The 17164-nt window shown below is 29.5% G+C and overlaps 1 protein-coding gene across 1 annotated transcript; it reads left to right on the top strand.

The window, feature by feature from the left end:
* The first annotated feature begins 12251 nt into the window (after nucleotides 1–12251).
* On the top strand, nucleotides 12252–15190 carry LOC100214056 (major facilitator superfamily domain-containing protein 6). The gene has a single exon (XM_065810913.1). It carries the CDS (start codon nucleotides 12688–12690, stop codon nucleotides 14803–14805), a length of 2118 nt encoding a protein of 705 aa, XP_065666985.1. The 5' UTR covers nucleotides 12252–12687; the 3' UTR covers nucleotides 14806–15190.
* The last annotated feature ends 1974 nt before the right edge of the window (nucleotides 15191–17164 follow it).

Below are 17164 nucleotides of genomic sequence, written 5' to 3'. Positions count from 1 at the left end.
ATCCGAAGCACTAAATAGTGTTTGTGAAGTTCTGCGAAGGTCAATAACTGGTCAACTCCTATACTCAATTTATTTCATTGATTTTAAAAATGCAACAGTAAAAACACAAAAACTTATACTGAAATTACAAACCTCGTCTTTTCAAACACGTTTAAAAGAAGAGATTTAATGTTATTGCTCGTTGTCATGCTTGATGCCACTGTTTAAAGATTGACCCCAAGCAACTTTATCCTGACATGAATTTTGAGTTGAGAAAAAACAATGAATGGATAAAGACAAATTAAATTTTTTTCAATGTGGATAAAACAAACTAAACTTTATACGATAAAAAATTGTCAAATAATTGGTTTCATAAACCTAATTTGTCTTAAACTAATATTATATGGGCTAATACTCAATCAACAAAATTAAGAAAAAAGTTTTCTTCATAAAATCATGCATGTAAATAGATATTTGATATTTCTTAAATTAAAATTTTTTTTACAATGATAAAATAAAATAACTTTTTTTTTTAATAAATGTTTTTTCGGAAAAAGTTTTTGAAAAAAATAATTATCAGCTATGATATTAGGCTTCATACATAACTGTCCCGTTACGTCCCACTGTCCCGACATGCCTCGTTTTACCTTATTCTGAGATAAATAGAGTACTCTCATTTTTTTTCAAAAAAACTTTTTATAAAGCATTTTAATAGTTTAAATGTAGTAATAATATAAGTAAATAAAATAAGTAATTGTATTAACGTATTACAACTAACCAAAATGTGCTTGGCTGGTTTTTTTACTCGCAAAAAATTTGATTACTGTACCAAAGTATAATTTTCTTGAAAGAAACGCCTCAACTGGGAGTTTTTCTAAACTGGAAAGTTAACTTTGACATACTGTAGAACATAAAAAATTTTGTAATTTTGTCTTTGCAAATGTGCTGAAAAAATATTCTAATTATGCAATGGCCTCTGAAAGAATACAAATGATTTTAAGCAAATATAGAGTGTACGAAAAAAAATAAATCTAGCTTTAAGTTGTGAAGTTTGTTTAATAACTGAAATAAATGTACTTTTATGAGAATTTCAACGTGAGCTACCTTAGAAATTTAATGTACATAAATGAAGGTTTTTTACGCATCTCTCTCTCTCTCTCTCTCTCTCTCTCTCTCTCTCTCTCTCTCTCTCTAATGTCATATATTTTGATACAAAACCAACAACATATTCCCACAAGACTCATGAATGCCTTTAAAACTTGATTAATAACTCACATTCTAAAAGAACATACAAAGTATTAGGCTTGAAACAAACTTCTGCGCTTGTGTCATCTAATTTATTACTCGGTGTCTCATCACTCACCGTCTGCTTTTTTTTCCTGAGAATATAATATAGTTATTGAAAACCATACCTAAGTTTTCAGCAACAATTTTACATTTATTTAAAATTGAATTTCAGATATTTAATAATTAGTTGGTTGTCAGATTCATCTATATTTAAACTTGGACAGATTCCACAAACTATCAAGATATTCTGCAAAAGGCCATAATCTAATGAAAATATATTATTTTTAAAAATTTTCTTTTAAAATTTATATCTTTGCAGAATAGAGCTAAACAAGTTTTTGTCACCTCCCTACAACGTTTGAATAAACAAGTATTGAATTGTATTTACAAGCTTGCATAAACAATTATTGAATTGTATTTTGCTGCTTCTCTTTCACATCTAACACTTTTTTGGCTTAGCACTCTACTTGAACTCATTAGATCACGCCCAGACAATGGGAAGCACATAAAAAAAAATAGCTAAAGAGTTCTATAATTGTTTTTCTAAACAGCTCTGTTGGTTAGAGCGTCAAACGTAGTGTTAAAACCTAGATTGCTGAGCGATACGAGTTTGAATCCCGTCACCGACGGATTCATATAAAAAATCCTATTAAATTTTAAAATCTTCATTCTATTTAACCTTGCTGATAAATACATAAAATCTGTTTAAAGGTTAAAAACACTTATCAGTATAACAATTACTTATCACTTATATTTAGTCAAGCAGCCATAATATAATAGTTAAAGTTCTAGCTTCAGAACTGAAGTTCCGTGATTCAAAGCCTGCTTTGGCCATATAGGAGTCACTGGTAAGAAAGGAGATGCGAACTTATTGATTAAATGTTATAGTTATAAGACCGTTAGGACTTCTCGGGGTGCCTTAAAAAAAAAAATTACAACAGAGCTTTTTTAAAAAATGATAATAGCAACAACGATATATCTGAAACTCAATTTAAATATTAATTATATGGTAATAATAGCTTTATGCCAAAATATTGTTTTCTAAAGATGCACGACAATGAAAATTACTGGTTTTTTTTACCAGTAGCAAAAAAAATCTGACTTGTTTTGCACTATACTTTTTTTTTTTTTAATTTTTCAAAGTTATATATATTTTTTTATATTTTATATTTATTTTAATTTTAGTTAAAAATAAAATTGAAAACGGTTCATCTATGATTATTAAAAAGTTATCAATGACTTTTTTGATAACTAACTTTGTATAAATGTTCATCAAAGCTAAACCATTTAGGCGGTGCTGTACTATTATGCTTTACAATGTACCGTAATGCTTTACATCAAGTTTTTACGAGCCGAAGTGAAGATAATGTGCAAATACATTCACATGAAATTAATGAAAAGATAGTAAGTGATTTTGAAAAACTTTTATGTTTTCAAAGCCAGCAAAATTTATCAATTTTAACATGTCAGTAATATTAGATAGGACGACACCTTCAAATTTTATCCAAAAAGGATAAAATTAGAAGGTGACGTTCTTATTAATCAATCTTATCAAAAAAAAACAAGGGGATCAGTAAATCTGTTCAGTGAAAGTCATTAAAAGACTCTTTCCCACTAATGTCACAACACCATTGAACTTTTGAAATCATTTTTTTAAGAACTAACGCAAAGTTGTTGAAAAGTATCCAAACGGCTTTCTTTTTCTTGCTTTCTGCCCAAAGTTTAATTTAAATACCTTTTAACTTTTTTTTAATGACCTAATGGAGCAATACTTTCTATATGTTCCACTAATCTCTTTTGCTTAGTAGGTGAAAGAATTAAAAAGTATGATAGCTCTTTAATATGTGCCAGAAGATTCCTGACATATTGGACGTTGCACGAGGCACAAATAGCAAAGAAGACATTAGGAAATAAAACTGTAAAGATAACTTCAGTTGATTGAGACCTAAGATGTACATAAAATATAATATTTAATAAACTTTTATGAAATTTAATAAGTAATTTTAACTAGCTAATACTCAACTATACGTTATAATTAGCCAAATAGTTATTTAAAAGCATAAAATTTGAACAAATACCTTAAAACAACAAAATTGCTATTATTTTTAGAATGATTTTATAACTATTAATACTTGTTTCTTTTTTACAAGAGTTGATAAGAATCGTATCTTTACAAGAACTAATATTTTTTTTGTAACATATCTTTTAAAGAGATTGGTTTTATTTCGTCATTTTTTAGTATAATGTTTTTAAATTTTTGATGGAGTGGCATTTTAAAATAACACTATTAAAATTTAACATTGTGTGATAGTTTAAAAATCTGGAATAAACCTTATGTATTTCAGGAATAAATATTATGTTCTTCATGTAAGTATTGAAAACAAAACGAAATACAAAGATAAATCATATAATGAAATAATATTAGGGACGTTGATTGGTGCATTTTAACGTATATTAGTTATTATAATTTCAACTCCTGATGATTGTAAAGTAAAAGATTTTGACTATCATTTTATCTAGGGTGAATTACTTTGCGGATGTCTAAAAGTTATTTCTGGTAAAGAAATTTTTATTTGTTTTTTTTTTAACAAACCAAATAAAAGTTAAGTTTTTTTTTAATTGTATAATGAAATAAAATTGAGGATACCTAATGATCCATTTAGTTAAATATTATTTATCACGAATTGCTTTAAGCAACGTATGTTTTTGTTGTATTTGAATCTCTGGTGTAAAATAAGCTTAGTTACTAACTAGTGACTAGAGCTATATAAAGTACGTTCTCCACTATTTCCATCATTCCTTTAGTTGCAATGTTTTTCCAAATGCATTTCCGAAGTCTTCTGTTCAATAATTTAAAATACTGTTTACAGAAGTAGCTTCTTTTAATTACACAAGAATAAGTCAGGTTCAGGATTATAACGATCACACCGCTGCTGGCAACATATAACCCAGTGTTAACATCAACCAACTTTCCATTAGTTGAATTTTTTCTTTTCAAAAAAAATCAGCTCAATTATGAAAGCAGTATTCCATGCAGGAACGAATAAGAGATTTTTTAACATAGAGAATGGAATCAAGAATAAAATAATAGCGTGCACGATAAAAAGAACCAACATATTTAGATGCTAAGTTTACAGTAAATTGCATATAAGGATTTCATTAGAGGTTAATAGCATATGACAATCCAAAAGTAGAGGTTTGCCAGTGAAAAGGTTGCCATTCATCAATATAGGAATGTCGAAAATATTGCAATAGTTCTTTGCAGTTACAAACTTAGTTTTGTTAAAGTTAAAATTCACAATCCACTGCAAGCCCCAAACTGCTACAGAAGAGAGATCAGATTCAAGATCTGCTGCCCATAAGCAATCGAAAAGAGAAGATCTTTTTTTTTAAGACAGTAATATAACTTTGAGTCATCAGCAAATAGAGCCAATTTGAATTTAAAAAAGATCATAAATGTTCATAAGAAACAATCAGGATTAAAGATAGAACCTTGAGGTGCATTAGAAGTTACTGGAAATGAGGAGGAGTTTAGGTCTTCGAGGATGACTTAAATGCGATGTTATCATCTCTACTTCTATCACAAAACTCATTCTCGCTTGACTTTTCATTCAGCATAGTTGCATTCTGCTGTATCTATCCCTTTATGCCCTAAAAACATTTATTCATCTAGTTTCTTAATTTTTCGCATTTCAAATGCTTTGCAACTCTCTCCCATCTTCATATTTTCCTGACTCATGCAACCTTCAACTTTGCAAATCTTCTGTCAACTGTTAATCAAATTTTTTGTTTTTTAGTAACTCCCAACCTAATAATGGTTGCTTGCAGCTTTGTTTGAAGTGAATTGAAAAAAATAAAAATAAAAACAACTTCTTAAGAAATATTTTTATATTTACTTCAAAAACCGCTTCAATTAAGCACCAGTTGTTACATTTTTTTTACAAGTGACTATAAAAGTTAAATTCAATAATAGAACTTAAGTCTAATTAGCTCGACAGTTAAGTAAAAAAGTAATTTTTATAGAAATGTTTAAAAACTAGGGATGGTTCTTTTACTTACATTTTTTTTTACTTACCCGAGTAAGTTAATTTTTATCAAAAAGTAAATTACGTAAGTAATCTTAAACGTTTTATGTAAATATACATTTCCGTATAAGTAATTAACTTTTTTGAAACGACTTTTACTTCATAATGTAAGCTTTTTTACTTTCAACAGTAAGTTATGTAAAAGAAGATTACATCAAAAAGTAATTTACTTTTAAATGTAAAAGTAAGTCACGTGAAAAATCTATTTTACTTTTACATTTAAAAGTTAATTACTTTTGAAAATTACATTACATAATATAAAAGTTCCTCAAACTGTAATTTACATTTACCTTTAAAAGTAACTAATTAAAAAATGTATATATTAAAAAGTAATATATTAGGAATTATAATAAAAGTAACTCATTCAAGTGTAAGTAAATATATTTAAAAGTTATATGAAAAAGTAATTATATTAAAATATTATATTATAAGTAACTAATTAAAAAAAAATTATATTAAAAAGTAACTTACATATGAAAGTAAATTACATTAGACTAATATTAAATTAAATTAAATTTACAAATAAAATAATATTTTTTAAGTAGGAATTTTTTATTTCCAAAGTAATAACGAATCTTTATTAAAAATAAATTATATAAAATAAAATTTAAATTACATAAGCTTACATTTTATATAATTTGTAAAGTAAATTAAAAGTAATTTATATAAAGTAAGTAAATTTACTTATATTTTACAAAAACTTTGACAGGATCTTGTACAAAATTTATGCAAAAAAGTAAAACTTTAAGTCACTAACATTTAGTTTGCTGCAACATTTGATTTGCGCGGTTTTAGGTATTTCTTACCTGTAAAGTTTGAAAATATCAATAATAGGTTTCTGTTCCTGATCAAAACCCTCTCTATTAGCTATAATAACCATTCTCTGAATCAAACCATCTCAAAAATATTTACGCTCTTGCCAACCATTTAAAAGCTGAAACAAGGCAGTTAGAGGTCGTCCATAAAGTACGTACGCTTTTTTTTCATGAGAAATTTAGAAATTTGTACGTAAATATCTTTATTTGCTACCAAAATCATTGGTTTTTCATAATTATATTAATCCCAGTGGGCACGGTACGTTTTTAAAACGTTTTTTAGACGTTTTTATAAGGTTTAAACTTAATAAAACGTATTGTGCCCACTGGGATATTACATCTCAAAATTTACGCAAGTAGACATCATTATACCATTGGTTGCCATAAAGTCTTTAAATGAGTTTAACAACATATATATGGTTTACATATATATGTTGTAAAACCATATTATATATATAATATGTAAAAAGCATATTATATATATAATATGGTTTTTAACAACACATTAAAAGACCTCATTTGTACGTAACTATTTGTAATACTATTAGTTAAAGATGTTGTTGATTAAGTAATTTTAATTGGTTTGGTAAGAAAAGGAATCGCCGCATTTTCAAATTATGAAACCTTTTACATTGCTATTAACGTGGTATAATGCCACTCAATACTTGGACTTAAATCAATTTAAAGTTAAATCTTGTATTTTGTTTAACTTATATTTTCATGAATAATATTTTTTTAAACCACTTTATTTATATGTTTAAAAAATAAAATTATTGAAAATTTCTGTTACTTATGCAATATTTCTTCTGTTTTAGTATGTAGTTTTAGAAAAAGATTCCTTTTTTTCTAAATATAACATGCTAAAACAGGAGAATTGGGTATTTCAGGTACATATATATTTATTTTTTAGATATAAGGCCGTATATCCATTTTTTGTGTTTCCGAGAAAACCAAGTTTTAAAATTTAATTTGTAAAGGTTTTCTGCCAGAATTTCCGATTAATTTTTCAAATATTTTTAAAAGTTGTATCATTCTTGAGACTAGATTTATTGAACACACACTTCATTGATTGTTAAATATTTATTGATAATAAACAGAAAATCACTGGTTGGCTAGCTAACAGACAATAATGAGTAATAATTGGAGAATAAATGTCTGAGTGGAAAAGGGTAACAAGTGGCGTCTCTCAAGTATCAGTTCTTGCATCACTGCTATTTGTGTTCTTCATCAGTGACTGCATTTATAACCATACCAGACTATACGCCGATGATGGCATGATCATATAAATTATCGGTGTCAATGAATTTTCTTCTGATTATTAAAAATTACCAGCGGACATCGACAGTGCTGTAATTTGATCGCACAGCTGCTTTGTGAATTTCAACGTCGAGAAGTGCAAAGTAATGCAAGTTGGTTGTCGCAAAAACTAATTTATAATACCATGGTTGACATTGACGGTAACGGACGTAGTATAGTTTGTGCCAATCTAAGCGTGACCTTGGAGTGCCAATATCCAAAAAATTCAAAGTACAAGTAGAAGCAGCAACTTGGGTTGGCAATCGAATGCTTGGTTGTCTCAAGAAGTCACTTCAGTGTTGGAGCTCTTTAGCTATGAAAAAAACTGTATCAGCTGTACATTAAACCACATCTAGAGTCTTGTATTTTGAAAATTGCTCTACTCAAACGTGTCCAACAAGCGTAATATCGTTAACTAAACATTTTAGTTAAGATCAAAAACTAAAAATACTCGGCTTGACTACACTCGAAGAACGCAATGACCTCATACTGCAATATAAAATTGCTTATTATCTACAATTAAAAATAGGATTGTGAGAACTGTTTCTTTAAGGTTCTCATTCTTCTGGTTGAAAGATCAAGAACTGGTAAAAATTAAAGCTTGTGAAATAAAAAACAACTTTATAGAAGATAATTTGCACCTTAATATTTTAAAGGAGTTTTCATTTTTTACTTGAGAAAACACTTTAGGCTTTCTCAATTAAATATACTCAAAGGGTTTATAGTCTATTTTTTAGTCTTTATACATTCTAATTCGAATTTTTTAACGCAATGCCAGTGCCTGTCGCTTGTGGCCCTACAATCATTTTAAATCAATTTTAGTCTACTTAAAGGTTGGACGACCTTTAAGTAGACTAAAATTGATTTAAAATGATTGTAGGGCCACTATAGAGGAAGAACGACTATCGAAGATAAAATTCAAGATTCAATCTCAAGATGAAATAAAGAAAAATGCCTTTAACTTGTAAAAAAGCAAGAAAAGAGTATTTTCAATATTAATTTCAAAGAACCTGTTTTTTAATACTAATCAGTGAATATGCTGCATAAGTGTTATTAATTCAGATGCCGTTCTTTGAAATATAGATGTAAATTAACAGTATTAGAAATAAAAGAACAGTAATTAATTTGTATAATACATGCTTTTAATTTAAAAAAACGCATGCTTAAAGGGGCGCCTAGTTGGTGCTAAGCCTCGGGCGTCATGAAAGCTCTCGGGGGCCTTGACTCTTCATATATGTATATATATATATATATATATATATATATATATATATATATATATATATATATATATATATATATATATATATATAAATATATATCACACGAAAATAAGAATAATTACTCCGAAAAGCACCGGAAAAACCCTTTTCTTTGGTGGGAACAATATACACACCTTCCTGATAAGAAAAATCCAAAAATTGAAATCTTTTATGACCGTCCAAGAAAAAAAATTCAATTTGAAGTTTTCGGCATTGTCCAAAAAGTTTGCAATATGGTATAATATGTATCATTGGAATAAAAATCATAAAAATAAGTCAGAAATTGTATTAAAAAACGTTTTGTTACAAAGCCCTAGTGAGAAATATTTAATTCTAAACAAGTTTTTGTAATTCCAGGAAAAAGCAGTTTTTGTCAAGTGTTAAATTCTGCATGACAACTTTTTTTTAACTTCAAAGCAAAAATGCCAAATTCTGTTAAAAAACATGATGACTGTAGGAAAACAGTTTGTTTCCTATGTTTGATCAAATGTACTCGAGAATTGACAAGTTTTTTAATTGAACAAATTAAGAAATCAGTTTCATTCACACTTGACTTTTCTGATTCACGAGTTCCAAGTGGAATATGCAATACCTGCAGGGTTCTTTTAGGAAAAAAGTCCAAAGGTGAAAATGTGGCTCTCCCAAAACTTTTTGATTTCTCAGAAGTCCTGGTTAGACCAGAGACACGTGGTAAGCCTTGTGATTGCATAATTTGTTAAATTGGTCATTTGAAAGCACTTCAAAAGCACCCTTTGGACAAATCAGAATCTTCAGGAGCTTCACAAAATCAAAAAAGATGTTCAGACTGTCTCACACTTGTTGCAAGAGGAGTGTCACATCAGTGCAATCAATACACCTTCAGAGAAAATCTTGCTTCAAAGTATCCAAAAGCCAGTAAACAGATTGCATCGACTGTTATTTCAGCAAAACAGTCCTCACCTCATAGAACTGTCAGAATTGCACAAAGTGGTAGAGGCTGTCCCATGCCAATTACTCCAGGTAAAGGGAATCTTGCTTAATACTTCAACAGTAAAAGTACTACATAAAATGTTTTGCATTTTAATCAGGCCACTGCTTTTTAGGTGTCTCAAGTTGGCGTTTTTTAAATTTCTTTCCTAAAGGTCCTTCAAACGCCAAGAGACTGTTTGGCGATGTGCCATTTCTACGAGCTAAAGATCTTTTCTGCATCCAAACACCGGACTGTCAAACAACAACATCAAAAAACTTGCATCTACATTAAACCAAGTTACAAATACAAAAGTTGTCGAGCCAAGATTTAAAGAAAAGTTTCTTAACATTAGAAGCAATTGGCAGACCACTTCTCACACACATACATACCCATTTTAAATGAAAAGCAGCAGTCCAAAAAACAACATGTGGTTCACTGCAAAAATCTGTCTGATGTCTTCTTCCAACGTCATGTTCAAGGTGACTACTTGGTGAAGTTGGGCATCGATAGTGGAGGTGTTTTCCTTAAAGTCAGTCTTAGCATTCCAGAAGAAGAAACAAGACTTCCATCCATTTCACCACCAAGCAAAAAGGCTGTGTTATTTCAAACACTCAGAGACAGTGGAGTTAAGCGCCAACTTCTCGTTGCAGTTGCTGAGGATGTTCCTGAAAATTATGATAACCTCAAAAGCATCTTGTCTTTTATTTGTCCAAGTGGAGTAGATTTTTCTTTGTCCTGCGGCATGAAGTTAGCAAACTTTGCTTGCAGGCTTCAATCCCATGCCAGCTCTCATCCATGTACTTGGTGTGATGCGGATCACAGTAACTTGTCACAATGTGGAAAACTCCACACTTTTGGCTCAATAAGAAAGTGCTTTGCTTCATTTCAAGATTTAGGTCTGAACCACAAGAAGGCCAAGCAGTTTCGAAATGTTGTTCATGGTCCACTCTTAGATGTGCATGACTCTACTTTTGTTCTTGACAAGATTCCACCCATGGAACTTCATCTTTTACTTGGCGTGGTGAACCATTTGTTCAAAACACTGAAAAAACCTGGGATAAAGCTGATGAATGGCCAAAAGCACTACACATCAAGCTTCAGCCATTTCATGGAGGCCAGTTTGCTGGCAATGAGTGCCGAAAACTTTTGAAACATGTTGATCTTCTTCAAAGACTTGCTGAAGAAGACTCAGCATTCCAAGTTTTTCCATGGATTAATACACTCAGAAAGTTTGATGCAGTTGTGTCCTCTTATTTTAGAAATCAGTTGCAGAGTAACTATGCTGAAAAAATTACACAGTTCAAAAATTCCTTCCTTTATTTGCCAAAGGCAAGTGTGACCCCTAAAGTCCACGCCGTTTTCATTCATGTCAAGAAACTCATTGATCACAGAAAGGAATCTCTTGGCAAGTACAGTGAGCAGGCCACAAAAATATTGCATCACAACTTCAAGACACATTGGGAAAGATACAAGAGGCCAATAGACCATCCAGAATATTTGCAAAACCTACAAAATTGTCTTGTTGATTTCAACAGCAAGAACTTGTGAAAGCATGGGCTCCTCTTGAAAACCTGTTAAAATTTTTGAAGAAAATCGTCATTTTGAATTTAAAATTAAAGGAATGCACTGTTTGAATTTAATATGTGGAAAGTGCTGTGAAGAAATGTTTGATTACATAAGAAAAAATAACCTTGTATTTATTGAGAATAAAATGTTCAGAAAAGCAAAAATTGTTTTATTATGATTCTTAAAGAAGTCAATATACAATTTCTGACTTATTTTTATATTTTTTATTACAGAGATAAAAAATGTTACATTTCCAGCATTTTTCAACTTTTTTGACTATGCCGAAAACTTCAAAGTGAATTTTTTTTCTCGGACGGTCATAAAAGATTTCAATTTTTGGATTTTTCATATCAGGAAGGTGTGTATATTGTTCCCACCAAAGAGTTTTTCCGGTGCTTTTCGGAGTATTTATTCACATTTTCGGACAAGTGTGATATATATATATATATATATATATATATATATATATATGGGACATTATGTAGCATTTTTTGACGTTTAAGATCTTGCACGCATGGAGCAAACTCTTGTATGTATATATTTATGCCAAATGTCAAAAAGATGCTTTGCGAAAAATTGCGATGAAAGAATGTTTATGAATGTTTAAAAAAAAGAGAATAGTTTCGAATAATGTTTCGAAATGAAAGAATAATTATTAACAGAATTTAAAAAAGAAATAACAGCTGTAAGTTATTTTTTGTTGGTAAATTAATTACTATGATTAAAAATAATTAGGAAATTAGGAAAAGCAAGAAAAAAATCAAAATCGAAATAAATGTTAAGTAGTTTTTTAGTTTTGTAGTTATTAATAAAAGATAAATATGCTACATAAAGTATTATATAATATCAATATATAATTTGCTTTACTAAATGTGTTGCCAACTCTTTTGTTTTACGTGTTTTTTCATAGTTTTATCGTTTTTTAGTTTTATTAAAAATTTTTAACAATAAGGCTTATGTTAAACAAGTTCAAATTGTTGTTTGTGCTCAATTTGGGTTTGTGTTGCAGTTTGTGTTTACATGCCGTTCATGCTTGTTGTTCGAGCAACAGTTGAACAATTTAACAAAAAATGTGTGTTTGTTGGATTATTGTTATATATAAAAAAAAGCATACAGGATGTTTTTAATCTTTTTGTACAAAAAAAGAAACTTCGATATGTTTTAAAAAAAAAAAAAAAAAAAAGACTGAGAACTGGTAATACTAATATGAACAAGTTACTTTAAAAAATGATTTTAAAAAATATATGCATGAGTAAGTTAGATGCGGTGTTGTTTGCTAAATTCTGCCGAACTACACGCCTCGTTAGTTAGCAGAAAAATCTATTAGAAAAAAATCGACAAAGCGCTCTGCAGGTGCATTTAAGAGGTTCTTTTTTTTTTAATGATTAGTGTTTATGTAAAAAGACAATTTAAGTTCCTAATTTAATGAATACTTTTTTGAGCCTTTAATGACGGGTGAAAAAAAGTCTGATGGAGGTGATGCAGGTGGAAATGCTCGGACGGATGTGGAAAAACCATCCCAAGTTAATAAACCAGTCGAAGATGAAGAAGAAGACGATAGTTTAAAACTTAAAACAACAGAAGATCGTCGAGCGGAAGGCCTATGCTGTCCGAGAGTTAATCGCCAACTATTAACGTCCAAAGCATTTTATTTTTGCTTTTTCTCTGCATGGGGTTCTTTACTTCCTTATTTAGCATTGTACTTTAAACAGCTTATGCTGACTCCCAGTCAAGTAGGAATTATCATGGGACTTAAACCTTTTGTGAACTTTCTGGCAACTCCTGTTTGGGGTGCTCTTACAGATAAGTTCCACATTCATAAGATTGTGTTAATTGTATCAATGACTGCACTTATAACGTCAACATTTTCACTTAGCCTCGTTCCAGGTCCAAAGCAACAAGCAACTATTATAAAAAATCATTGTAATAGAACGGAGGATATGTCAGAAATGATGGCCCTAGATGGCGAACAAGAAATTGGAAAAATGGTTGTTCTTGAAAGAGAAACAAGCGATTTTTATTTTTCTAAAGAAAGATGGCCGTGGCCAGTTGATTTCATAGCATCTTTTGAGCAAGATTTCTATAACAGATATAAAATCGATGCTTCAAAAACATTTACAAGCTTATTTTTAATCACACTTTTTGGTACTGTAATAGCATCACCTTCTTTAGCATTAGTGGATACAGCTACATTACAAATGCTGGGTAAAGAAACGCATCGATATGGAAAACAAAGATTGACAGGATCGTTAGGTTGGGGATTAGGAGCATTTATTGTTGGAGCTTCATTAAAAACAACGCACCACTGTTCAATTTCGAAAAGCCGTGAGATAGTTGACTACATTCCGTGTTTTTATGTTTTTGCAGTCTTAATGACACTGGGACTTGTAGTGGCGTTTAAATTTAAGTTCAGTTCGAGTCAAAAAGCAGGCCAAACAAGAAGTTTGTCTGTAGGTCTAGTTGCTCTTAAAGACCCTACTTATCTTATGTTTTTGTTCACCGCCCTATATCTTGGATTTTTAATGGCTTTCATTAAAACATTTTTGTTTTGGCATTTAAAAGATCTTGGAGGTACTCAGCTACTTTTTTCCGTGATTTCAGCTGTAAACTGCGTAGCTGAAGTCAGTATGTATTTCTTATCAGAAAAGTTAATTTCAAAAATTGGTCAAATTCGGGTGTTGTATTTAGGTTTAATATGCTACTCCATTAGATTGTTTTATTATTCTATTTTGCCGTATACCTGGCTGGTACTTGTTGTAGAATTGCTTCCAGGAATAACAACAGCAGCTGTATGGGCTGCATGTTTGTCCTATGTTAGTATCAACTCGCGACCTGGGGCTCAAACCACAATGCAGTGCATTTTACACGGAGTCCATTGGGGTCTAGGTTATGGAGCAGGTGAGGTAATTGGTGGAATCTTGGTACATCATTATGGCGCACCTACAACATTTGTTATGTTTGGAATTTTGTGCATAGTTGTGTTGCTGCTGTATATATTAATTAATATGATTTGGGGAGAAAAAGACCGCAAAAGAAGACAAGACGACGAAACACAAACAGAAGGATTTACTATGTTTACAAATGACGACGATGCAACTGAAGAGTTAGACGAAAGCATCAAGGGAGTTAGTGACGAAGGTTTGAAAACAAAGAAAGAAAACGATCACCAAGTAAACAAACCCGGAGTTACTCAACTTAAAGGAGAAAAAACGGAAAGTTCTTCTTTAGAAAAAAATGTACCCACAAATTCGCCCTCATATAAAAATGTGCCGAGTTCAATAAAGTCTGAGGAACCAAACAATCAGTTTGACTTTTCCCTAGTTACGACAGATCAAAATCATCAACTTCAAAATAGCTCACCAATGACGGTAAAGTCTAATATGAAACAAGATAACTCAAAGCAAAACAGCCCGATGTATTTAACGCCAATAACATCCCCTTCAATGCCAGTAAAAACGAACCACAATGAACATGAGAAAGCACAATTAATTTCAAACGACAAAGTAGAAACTAAAATAGATACTATTGAAACTAAAGAAGCAATAAAAAAAATAATTGATAATTAGCCGATCTAGATACAAAACATTTTTACTTCTTCAAATTATATATTTTTATTAATCCCAACTTATATTCTTAGATATTTTTAACTCTATATATGTATTTTTTTAATACTTCGTATTGTGATATAGTTTGTTTTATAGCTGATTAGATATTTTTGAGTGACAACGTACAAATAATAGACCGCATCGGTTTTTTGAACAATTTTAAGTTCAATTTTGGTACTTTCAACTTTTTTTATATATATTTTATTAAAATGCAGTTTATATTATTAAAAACATGTCTTGAAATTTGTTTTGATAATTTATAAAAAATGAATTCGCATTAAAACTAGAATTATAAAAATATGTTGAAATAAAATATACCTTGTTTATTAAAATGTTGAAATAAAAATTTGCTTATTGTCGACTTAAACAGATATACCTGTAAATACATGGTCGATGGAACAAAAAAAAGATTTTTTTTAAGAAAAAAGTGCTTTTTCTTTATAATAAATAAATTTATTTATAATAATATTAAAGAAAACGTGTCAAATTTAAGAAAAAGCTCAAACCAGAAAATGATTTTAAATAGGATTCCATACTTTTGCAGGTTTGTACAACTTATTTATTTTTTATTACTAAGTTTTAGTTTTATAGGAAATGTTTTTTAAATATGTCAACCAAATATATAAAGTAGATCCCAGGAAAAAAAGTTCTATAGAATTTCTATAAACTTTTAAAACATATGGTCTATATAAACTATATAGAAATGCTATAAAATTTCTATAGAATGTCTATTAATTTCTATAGAAATAGCAATAAAACTTTTTTTTCTATAAAATAAAAAGTAGATAAAAAGTTCTATTGGAATTTCTATAGAAATTAACAGTGGTTCTATAGAAATTCTATAGAATTCTATAGAATTCTATAGAATTCTATTGACCATATGTTCCAAAAGTTTATAGAAATTCTATAAAACTTTTTTTCCTGGGGTTACATACGTATAAAGTACATTAAATTATTTGTATTAGTATTGATAATTAAGCAGTATAACAATAAATAATATTAAACGGAGACATAGTTATAAAATTAGAATTTTTTTAATTACGTAGAGATTATTTATAATTACGAAGGGAATATTATTAATTGCGGAGAAAATATTTATAATTATGGAATATTTATAATGAAAATTCTTTTTGTCAATCAGAATGAAAATTATGTTAACATTTATACAAATAATTTTTTGCTATAACATTTATTTTTATAAACTTTAAACTAAATATTTTTTTTATTGTTATTTAATCTTTATATTTTTGGTTTTCAAGGTAAATTAACAAGAAGATATTATCTTGTCATAAAATAACGCTTGGAAGAAAGTTTGCTGACGTTTTTATCCTAAAGATCGTTTTAATGCTCAGAACTGACATCAAACCTCAAACATCTTGAATACAAATCACTACAACACAGCTACTTAAATATACAAAGACCTCCCCCACCCCACCCTACCACCAAAGACCTCCCTAACCCCACCCCACCACCAAAGATCTCCCCACCGAGAACTTTTAGTTACTTTTTGTTTTAAATAACATTTTTTTTGATACTAATAAACATCACCCTTATGATTTTTACATTAGCAAGCTGATAATTTTGTCTTTATCTACGTTGATATAACGTTACTGTTATTCAACTTACTGTTATAGTTGTTATCCAATCCTTTTGTAATTGTTATCCAATTTTCCGCTCATATTTAAAACACAATTGATTTGGTGAGTGTAGAAACCACATCAAATCTTTATTTCTCCTAATTTTTCAGGAGAATTTTTCGAATTTTTCAAATTTTTTAGGAGAGAGAAAAATCGCCATAACTCCTACAAATATTTGAACTTTTTTAATCCCCTCTTATAACTTGCGTTAAATGTGTGATATCCAATGTATGTTATAAGAGAGGATAAAAAAAGTTTAAATATTTGTAAATTTGTAGGAGTTATGACGTTTTTTCTCTCTCCAGAAAAATGTGAAGTTTGTGACTCAACTGGTTTCCCCACTCACCGATTCGATTGTAAAGTTTATTCTGCGCTTTATCTACGTTAACGAGGTTGTAAATTTTATAGATAGATGATAAATAAATGTTATACAAAAATGCATTTTTATTAAAATTTTAGTTTAAAAAAATCTAATTGTAGAAAGGTTTTATTAGTGCTGTTAAAGTTTTTAGCTGGGAAACCTTGGTCCGTGTATAAAATGTTTTATTTAAATAATGATATTGGACGGGGTGGGGTAGTTTTTATTTAATATATTCTAAATGGTTAATTTTACTTTTTATTTTAATTTTACTTATTTTTGTTTCTTTAGAACTGCGCAATCGGTTGAGTTACAAGTTACAAGT

The sequence above is a fragment of the Hydra vulgaris genome, chromosome 11 (assembly GCF_038396675.1).
Source record: "Hydra vulgaris chromosome 11, alternate assembly HydraT2T_AEP".
In the NCBI taxonomy this organism is placed as follows: Eukaryota; Metazoa; Cnidaria; class Hydrozoa; order Anthoathecata; family Hydridae; genus Hydra; species Hydra vulgaris.
This window is presented reverse-complemented; position numbering and strand designations above follow the sequence as displayed.